The sequence below is a fragment of the Apteryx rowi genome, unplaced genomic scaffold (genome assembly GCF_003343035.1).
Source record: "Apteryx rowi isolate R43461 unplaced genomic scaffold, aptRow1 scaffold_227, whole genome shotgun sequence".
Taxonomy (NCBI): Eukaryota; Metazoa; Chordata; class Aves; order Apterygiformes; family Apterygidae; genus Apteryx; species Apteryx rowi.
Window position 1 is genome coordinate 76,965 of NW_020448608.1, and position 10,417 is coordinate 87,381.

Genomic DNA, 10,417 nt, shown 5'->3' on the forward strand with positions numbered 1-10,417 from the left:
GCAGGGGGCGGCCGGGGCTCAGCCCCCTCCGGAGTGCGGGCAAAGCCCTCCGGAGGGGCTGCGCAGTTTTACGCGGGGCAAGTGCGCTGTCGGCAAACGCGCGGAAATCCTGGTTTACGCGGCAGCTGCAGCGAGGAGGCCCGGCCCAGGAGCCGCCGGACCCGCGGGTCGGGTCGGGTCGGGTCGGGTCGGGTCGGGTCCGGCCCCGCTACCGGACCCGCCCCGCCGCGCTTCGGCCGGAGCCGCGCCGCCCGCCGCGGCGGGGATGAGTGCTGCTGGCTCTCCGCGGGTGCGTTTCGTGCGCGCAGGGCTGAGCGATGCCGTGGGGTTCCCTAGCGAGGTCTAGAAACAAAAACAATATATCTTTTTCTTTTCTTTTTCCTTTGCAAGCTGGGAGCTGCTGTGTTGCGCAGCGTGTATTTTAATCATACATTCCAAGTTTTCTCTTCTGGCGAACGAATACCCCATCACCTTACATCACTTTGCGTCTGGACAAATAATCTTATTAGTTGGTTTTTGCTTATTTTGGAAAGCCATATTCTTGTTTTGCAGGATAACGTTGTAATGCTTCTTTTAATTAGCCACATAAAGAGACATGCCATTAACATGCATGAAAATCCTTCTTCTGTACTTCGGAAGTAATCTCAACCTTTTGAAATCTCCAGGGTTCCCAGACTAGTTTTTGCTGTTGCATGTAAAGAACAGGAACGTCTGAAGCAGCAGCATTTGATCTTTAGTTTGCACCGAGAGTGGGACTCTTCAGCAGCGTCTTTTGGCTCAGACACTATCTCAATCTTTAGTGATATAAGGGCATCATTTCTTCAGCAGTAACTACACAGCTCGGTGTTTTCCATAAGCTTAGATGATCAGACAGTTACAGCCTGACTGTTCATGATGGTGTAAAGTATTGGTGTAACTGTTTAAGTGGTGTACAAGTTAAAAAATAATATCTATAACTTCATTTCCTGTACAGTCCTGTGACCATGCCAGTATTTGGAGGAGAGAAGGGAGTTTGTGTCTTTAAGAGAATTTTCATGTTTTGCTTCCTTATATATATTTGTCTTTATTTGTCTTTAAAGTTTAAAAGAAAAAGAAAAAGGAATCATAGGACTGTAATTTGTTCACAGCAGTAAAAATTAATTGTCCTGTATGGACACCGTTACACAGACTGAACAGACTAGACAATACAGGCACCAGCCAGTCAGAATTGCCTTAATAGGTACTAATACTGTAGCATATAAGCTCTTACCCCTGAATAAACCTTAATATAAGCATCTCATCTAACAGGAGGAAATTTTTCTGAAAGCACATATGCCTTCAATGGAGGATGGGTGCCTGCCAAACTTTTGTGCTCTTGAAAATTTCCCTTTAAATATGTAAGGAAATAGAAAAATATTCAGCCTATTCACTCTCCTAAATAGTGACTTTTTTGTATTTTAAATATAAAGCAAATGCTTTTACATGAAATAATGAAATGAATGTTAAGAATTTAAATGTATTTAACTAGCACATTGTAGGTTATCTGCTGTCTTCAACTCAGCTAAAACTGAATAACCACTTAAGTTCTCTCTGCTACTCTCAGGCCTTATATCAACTGTAATTGAAAAGTCCTGTGAAGCATTATTTTGATGAAAATAAGAGTCAGAATTAAAAGAGTGATATTAAGGTGCAGCATGGACAAATGACGTTTAAGGAGGTGTTACTTAAAATCTTTCAAGATCATGGTACATCAGCTGTCATAAATTCCATTTTATTGTAAAAGGGAACTACAAATACTCCTTGTATTGAATGCTAATTGAATTAATCTGATTCTCACAGTAAATTTTCCTATGCACCCTGGATTCTGGCATGAAGTTGTAGTCACTCCTACCTCATGCATCCTAGCTTTCTATCTCATGCATCCTATAGAAACTAAAGGAGACCTAAGCAAACCCCTTTAAAACTCACAAGGTGTGAGCTCATGCAGGTGTAACTGAGCACAGCCTCAGAGAGTGTCTGCAGAGGAATACAGAAAAGGGAACCTCATTTATCTTGAGGAAATCATACTGACTGATGGATGTAGGTGATGAAAGTGATCCAACTCTTGGAGCTCATAGCTAGAAAATCTCCATCAGATACCTTCAGACTGATTAAATCTGATCTTGAAAACATGCCTAAGAGCACCTTGGCACTGTAGTGACTACTGTTCAGTTTAGCAATACACTTCAAATATGAGGACAACATTTTCAAAAGAGGCTGTATTATTTAATTATGTTTCCTACTGTGGGATTTTCAGGAATCTTCATTTCGCTGAAAGCTACATACTGCATGTTACACTGAGATTGACCCAGTGACAGAGAGTGAATGAGTCCCAAAAAATAGAAGCAGCTGTTAAAACAAAACAGGAAGATACATGCCAGTAAGTGCAGAGAGCCCTCTGAAATCAGTGGTATGCTAAGACTGGGGACTGAAGATCAACAGCACGGGAGGGAAATATTTTTTGGAGCTTACTGCCAGGGACACTGAGGCTGAGTGAGCAATTTGTTCCCTATGAGCAAGAGAGCAAGCTTGTAGAGCAGCAGATCCACTTTGCAATTTTTGAAATTTTCGGGGAAAGTGTCAAAATCAAAAGAAAGTCTGCAGATTATAGGTACATGCACACATTGAAATCCACAAAGCATCAGTCATAGCAAAAAAAAATCATGATTCCTCTATGCAGAATACAGGAAACAAAAATATTGTAGCTATTACATAATAGGGATATAATTCCATAAGCCTGAAGCAGGGGATTATGTATTTTCTCCAGGGCAGAGCCCTCTGAAATACTCGGATAAAATTTATGTTAACTCAGACTTAGAAAACAGAAAGAAATTTCAGCTGATTTCAGAAGTCACTGACTTCAATTCCAATGACTTCAAGTCGTGCTCATTGGCAGCTAGAATGAAGAAGAGTGAAAAACCTTCTGCTCATTTTAAGTGTGTTTTGGTTTTGTTTAGGTCTTTTTGCATTGTCTTGCCTGAGCTTTCTAAGCCTTAAGGAAATTTGTAGCTGATATGTGCACTTTTGAGAATTTTGACTTAGAAGCTTTAACACATGCAGGTTTTGCATCTAAACTGGAATGAATTTTCAAATGATTGGGTGGGGTTTGCATACGGTTAACACTGTCCTCTCTGTATTATATCTATTTATTTTGTTTGGATGTTTTTTAAGCAATTTTCCCTTCTGCTCGAGTAGCAGTGTTCAACATTATGTTCAACACTATTTTTCCAAATTAAGAGAAGATGGTTTGTATAAGCATCATGTTAGGAATTCCACTGGCCCCTGTGGGACAGTAGCTATCCTTAGAAACTTATTCTTTTTGCAACTTTCCACTATTTTGTATCAGTTTTTTACTAGCAAGGTAAGACATACTACTGCAGTTTTTATTGTATTTCAAAACATCGTATATTTTCCGGTGCTCCCATTTTAGTTTGTTGTCATGTAATGATTAGGCACCTGCCCAGATGGCGATTGTGAATTTCCTTACTGGTATCAGTGAGCTGTTACTCACAGGAGTAATTTTGCTGACTCTAAATGGATTGCTTTTGTGACTAGCTGCTCGCTCATGGACAGGTTGACAATAGCAAAACATCATTATATATGCAAATAGCAAATCTGCAAATTTGGTCTATAGCAAAACATAGTTAAAAGCCAGCCTCATAAGGCAGATCCTTAAATTGTAATCACCGAATATGAGCAGCCAGGTACTGAGGCCAAGGTGTGCTGAATGCCACGTGCTAAAACCTATGAAACTGGCTTGTGCTGACCTGAAGCTATGCAGGATTTGCCTCACAACAGAATAACACCACTATTAATTTAATTGCATTAAGGTGACATGAGATAAAATTATATTTTATTATATATACATTAACACCAGTATCATCTTTCCTTCAGTAGCTAATTAATGTTTTTCTTGTTCCAAGCAGGACTAGAATATGGATTTAGGATCCAAAGACCATAACAACAGGACACCTGCCAAGAACACCTCTGCTACTACAAGGAGTTTTTCTGCCTGGGAGGACTATAAGAGTAGTGTTGATGACATACAGTACTTTCTCATTGGGCTGTACACATTTATAAGTCTGGCTGGCTTTATGGGAAATCTGTTTATACTAATGGCTCTGATGAAACGCAAGCAGAAGACAACAATAAACATTCTTATTGGTAACTTGGCCTTTTCTGACATCTTAGTTGTGCTGTTTTGTTCGCCTTTCACACTGACATCTGTCCTGCTTGACCAAAGGATGTTTGGCACTCTCATGTGCCACGTAATGCCCTTCCTCCAATGTGCATCTGTTCTAGTTTCCACTTTAATGTTAATGTCTATTGCTGTAGTCAGATACCGTATGATAAAGCATCCCCTTTCTAGCAATTTAACAGCAAAACAAGGCTATATCTTAATAGCAACCATTTGGGCCCTTGGCTGTGCCATTTGCTCCCCTCTGCCAATTTTCCACAAAGTTGTAGATCTCAGCAAAACTCTGAATTTAGAGGCACTGGCAGGCAGGTTTTTGTGCATTGAGTCATGGCCTTCTGATTCCTACAGAATTGCCTTTACAATATCCTTGTTATTCATGCAATATATATTGCCTTTGGTATGTTTAACTGCTAGCCATACCAGTGTCTGCAGGAGCATAGGTTCAAGGCTGTCAAACGTGGAAAACAAATTTGAAGAAAATGAGATGATAAACCTAACCATTCATCCATCTAAGAGCACTGGCACTCAGGTGCAGCCCTCCAGCCGTTCCAGATGGAGCTATGCATTTATCAGAAAGCACCATAGAAGATACAGCAAAAAGACTTCAAGTGTGATGCCAGCTATTTTAAGGCATCATCAGGACACTAATTTCAGAGAGCTCCCAGAAAGCTCTTGCACAGAAAAAAGCCAGCTCTCTTCATCCAGTAAGTTCATCCCAGGGGTACCTATCTGTTTTGAGATGAAACCAAAAGAAAATACAGAGATCCAGGACATGATTACAGTATCCCAATCCATCACCAGAATTAAGACAAGATCTAGGAGAGTTTTTTGCAGACTGACAGTGTTGATCCTAGTTTTTGCTTTCAGCTGGATGCCCCTTCACCTTTTCCACATTGTAACAGATTTCAATGCCAATCTCATTTCTAACAGACATTTTAAATTAGTATATTGCATATGTCATTTACTGGGCATGATGTCCTGCTGCTTGAATCCCATCCTATATGGGTTTCTAAACAACAGCATAAAAGCTGATTTATTGTCCCTTATTCCATGCAGCCAAATACCATGATTTTATGAGCCTCAGTATGAAATAAAACAAACAAACAAAAAGGTTAGGATTTCAAGTATACAAACGTGTATAGCTTTACAAACTAAATTAGTTTAGTTTAGTTAGTCTGACTTGGTTGTGATTAGTAGCATCGCAAGTGAATGGTTAGTTCTAAGGTTGCATGTATGTCTTGCATTGAGCAGAAATATATATTTATATTGTAATATTCTTCTTCTATCTGTTCTCCATAGGAAATCATGCCCAGTGTACAAAACTGGAATACCATTTTCATTGCCTCAAATATTGTTGATCTGTACTCTGGAAATATACAGAATGTATAATAAGTAGCAAATGTAAGACTAACTCAGACTGATCAGTATTAATTACTGTAAGAATCTAATAAAATATGTATCTTTCACTAAGTAACTATTGTTCAGACTATTTCAGTGCCAATTTTGACTTTTATAAAATAAAATAAAATGTTTGTTTCTGGATGTGGTTAGAAAAATATTTTTCCTTAGCTCATACTTTGCAATATCTTTGCAAGATCCTTTGCTGCTGATTCCCAGGTTTTCTTATTACCTGGAATGGTTTTATAGCTAGTTATTATTGTATTGATTGTTTCCATCTTGCTATATTTACTCACTACAACCTACCTCTGATTTCCTTWGCCAATTTTTGCCCTGTCTTTATTATATCATTTGATATAATTTTCAGACAAGTCCTATAGTTATGTCCTTTTACTTGTATTCTGAACATACAACATGTTTCTGATCAGGGAGAACCTTCGTCATCTAAGCAGGTGATAGCGTAAAGAAAAGAGAAAAAAAAAAAGGAAAGACAGCAGGATTTTTTTTTTTTTGCCAGAAAGCAGAATCTTACTGCCCTTCCTTACAGATGAATCAACCTGCTTTGGAAAGCTGCAACAACCTTCAGATATACATGTACGCCCATACACACATGCTTTCTGCCCCTCCCTCCCTCTCCTTTTCAACCAGAGAGGTATTTTTCTTACAAATTTAAATCACATGCATCTTCACTAAGAAAGTCATATTACAGTTTGCAACACAAATACAAAGAATATATATTCTGTTTTTCTCTTGATTACTCTAACTCAATAACCCACCTTTGCCCTCAGGGTTCAGTAAAYGTACAAAGCCTCTGCTATAGGTCCACCTGAGTTTTAAGCTATAAAACTTCTCCCCAGGTCTAGCTGATGAATCTTTTTTATTCTCCATTAAGATTTCTAATCTGATGGCACTGGAAAAAAACATCCTTTGGGGGACTGCACAACATGATAGAAATGAAGATCAAAAAAAAGTGGAAATAGCAGATAATTTAATGTGAAATACTCAGTGTGTTTAATAGTCACAAGTGAAAAATAACAGAAAATGATCAGCAAAAATCCTGAAAAAGATAAAAGCTTGATATGGCATCTGAAGTCAGTATTACTAGGCAGCTTTTACATGAGATGGTGGGCAAACATTATACCTAAAAGTGTAAATGATTAGTACTCTAAAAATAAGAACTCTAATAACAAAACTGTTCCTATTGCACATTTATTTAGAGAATCTCCAAGTATTTGACATTGTTGAGCCAGCCTTAACTTCTCTGTGAATTAGTATTTCCCTGCTCTTATGTAGCATTTTTCAGTATAGGTCTCAAAAGGGTTAACAGAGCAGGTGAGCAATACAATTCTAATTTCATAAAGGTGAGAAATAAGCCTTGGAGGCGGTGTGCCTTGCCCTCAGCCCACCGGTGGGCCAGAGGTGTCTGGGACTAGACACCAGTTCCCAAAGCTCTGCCCAAGTATTACCAGCCATGTTGTACACAAAGCTTGCTGTCATTAAGAGAAGCCTGCGGATTTTGAGACTGCACATTTTGCCTGATTATATTAATGGAGGRACAACCAGAAGTTCACAGAAATCAGGACTTAAATCCTCCCCCCCAGCGCACAAGCAGAAAACCAGATCAAAATAAGCCCAGAACCGCCTGTTTGACCAGACAGCCAAGCCCCTCTCCAACTCTGAGCCATAATTTTGCTCACTGAAGAAAAAGAGGAGGATGGGTATCCTTGCGTAACACAGTTCATCCAGTTTTGTCTTCCACTGTCTTTCCTGGGCTTGGGAGTAATTCAGGACATCACAGCCTACAGATGATCAGTGCCTCACATAGCTCCTCTACATCCAGCCCTCCTAGTTTCTTCAGATTAAGGACTGTAGGTTGCCAGGATTGTTACAGTAGATGTTGAGAAGGCATAGACTTATTCCCAATAATCTAAAATGAAACTTCAAAAAGACCGACACTGAAAATAAAGCACAAAAATCTATATTTTGTCACCTGAATAAGCTCTTCGGTTTTTAGTTGCTTTTTCCAGTGGTGAGCTCCTCTGGGAGTCATTTGAGAAAGTCCTCTAGAAAACTGGCCTGAAAGAATCAATTTGAATCACATAGAAGGTCTGTGGCAGCATTAAAAACAGGCTTCCTTTTTCCCAGGAAAAGAATCGCCTGTCATCTCTCTTTCTTCTGTATATATTTCATTTTAATATTATTTTGCATTTCCTAAAATGGTWAACAGAAGAGAAATATAACTTCAATATTGTCAGAAGTGTTTCAGTATATAACTATGCTGATGTAAGGAAGAATTATCTTCCTATCTTTTCTATGATGTTTTCCTATTAGGAAATGAAGTTTAGGAAATGCTTTCTCACATACTGTGTGTCTCTTCTCTTTTTATTCTTCCAGTAATTTTACACAGCCTTTCCAAACTGAGAAATAAAATTTTTATTTTCTTAAAATGAGGGATGGGAAGGCTCATAGTGTATTTTTTGCCTTGAAATACTTCCTCTCACATCAATATTTAGAAGTGAAAGCAGTTCTTTTATTTGAAGGAATTGATAAATTATTTTTATTGCAATATTACAATTCTGAGACCTTTTCTCCCCAAGCTATTTTCTGCTAAGGAGTTTATTACATATCAGTCAGTAATATCTTTGCTTCTGCCATTAAGGTATTTCCCTGAAGTCTAGTTCCCAGTAACCCATTGTTCTTTGTTTCTACTATTGATATGCTTTCATAGTTACTTCCTGGACACTGACTGTTCCATTTTGAGGATTATCATCTCCTAAAACCCTCAGTATGTCATTTTATGGAGTACAAACAGTACAAAATACAGGATATTGGAGCAATATTTTTAAAAATGGCTTTAAAAAAGTTTTAAATAACTTATTTTAAAAATGTTTATAGATAACTCTTGGTAGATAAACTTAGGAAAAAAAGAATTAAATCTGAATCCAGAATACCTGCATGTAATTCTGCAGAAATTGCAGCAATTTATGCCCACTGATGTCTACACATTTTCATGTCATCAAAATATATCATTTAACCTTATTTATACCATGTGATGCAATGAAAAAGGATGAGAGAATAAGAAAGCAATCATTGTTTCAACTTGAAATATTCCTTCTCACTTTATTTTTTTTCATTTTACTGTTATTTTCAGTTCTACTTGCTATTTATTTTCCTTCCTTTCTTTATATACTTTCATAATTCCAACCATTTCCACCTTCTGTACTTAGGAAGGTGGTTATAATACACAGTAATAGTACCTTATTCAGTAATGACTCTTTTCAGATCAAATTCCATTCACATTTACTGTATATGTCACACACCACACAAACATCTTAGCACATGAATAAGTTCCTCCTCTAGTTTCTGAGACATGGAAAAATGAGGCTGCATCCCAGTGATTTTATATAACCCCCATCCATTTTCCTGGATGGAGTCAATAACTGTGCTCCCTACTCTTTAGCCTGATCAAAGTACAAGAAGCTGTACTTTGACAACAGAAGAGAATTAAACTAGGACAGCTACTGAACTTCTTCAGTCCTGTGTCATCTATCTTTTTGCCTTTTTTTAAAAATGACCAGTGGTGGGAGAACATGTATTTCCTTTTTATTTACAGAACAATCATCATTATGTCTTGACATCTCCAAAATATCACTTTTCTCTGAAATGTAAACAAAAATGAAATAACTTTTCCACCATCTTCCTTCAACAGCCAGTATACCCCCGTCCCAAAATTGGCAAGGAATACATAAGAAGCAGTCAGGAGCAATAGGGAGTGAGATCAGGCAGAAGGCAATTCTTAAGACAGTAACAGTAAATGACTGGGAGGGGAATGAACTAAACCATCGGTGTAACATTTTTTTCAGTCTGGAACCTAAAAAAACAAACAAACCAAAGCACAGTGATCCCCTCCACCCCATGCTTGTTGAGTATCCCAAATCTGGGTTGAGCTGCAGCAGATACTCCTATAGCCTTCACATACAACAGTGACTATGATAATTGTGTTGTCTCCATTCTGTACTTCAATATTCCTCAAAGTCTGATCRTGAAATCTGGGGAAGATGGATCTCACCACAATATACAATGACATGAAATCATTCTCATATGTATATAGGTATATATTCACATAGATATGTATAATTCATATAAAACAAATCACATTAAAATGAATTTTCAAATAGCACATTTAATCAAGTTCTTAGCCTAGTTAAACTACTGTAGGTCATTTATTTCTAAAACTAAAAATCTAAACAGTTGAGAAGGTAGTAGTCTTGTTCTGTTAGCATCTGCTAAATGCAATCAGGAAACACCAGCTGCAGAGCCAGATACCCACTGGAGTCAGAAGAATGTAGGAATACTATGATACCATGATCCCTCTCTATTCACTAAAAAAAGGCAAAAAACCTCTCAAACAGCTGGTATTTATGTATGATGAATGTTGCAACTCTTAAAGTTGCAAATCATCTCAGGAAAATGTTTTATTCAGTCCTACAAAACAACATCATTGACAAAGTTGACTGTTTGCAAATGCCAAAAATTAAATGCTGTTAATGGCCAGCCTTTGTCCTTCTTTCAGCAGGGAAGAAGCAGCATATTTAGAAACGCTGGCTCAGTGATGCCATCCCTGAGCCAGCCAGGCGGTGGGCCCAGGGATGCCGCGAGCTCAGTACGGACTAACCRCTGGGGTATTTATTTAGGGTTTGGGGCAAGAGTTTGGAACCCCAGGAGACACATCAGACTAGCTTGGATAAGTCAGCACGAGTTGTAATGCCAGCAGTCGGTGCCATGCACACGTGCCTTTTGTCA

The 10,417-nt window shown here is 38.3% G+C and overlaps 1 protein-coding gene across 1 annotated transcript; it reads left to right on the top strand.

The window, feature by feature from the left end:
- Positions 1-3,953: 3,953 nt before the first annotated feature.
- On the top strand, positions 3,954-5,376 carry NPY5R (neuropeptide Y receptor Y5). The gene has a single exon (XM_026065429.1). It carries the CDS (start codon positions 3,954-3,956, stop codon positions 5,283-5,285), a length of 1,332 nt encoding a protein of 443 aa, XP_025921214.1. The 3' UTR covers positions 5,286-5,376.
- Positions 5,377-10,417: the final 5,041 nt, after the last annotated feature.

Bases quoted from the DNA above. Each gene is read 5' to 3' on its own strand.
- NPY5R (XM_026065429.1), top strand. From the start codon at position 3,954: ATGGATTTAGGATCCAAAGACCATAACAACAGGACACCTGCCAAGAAC.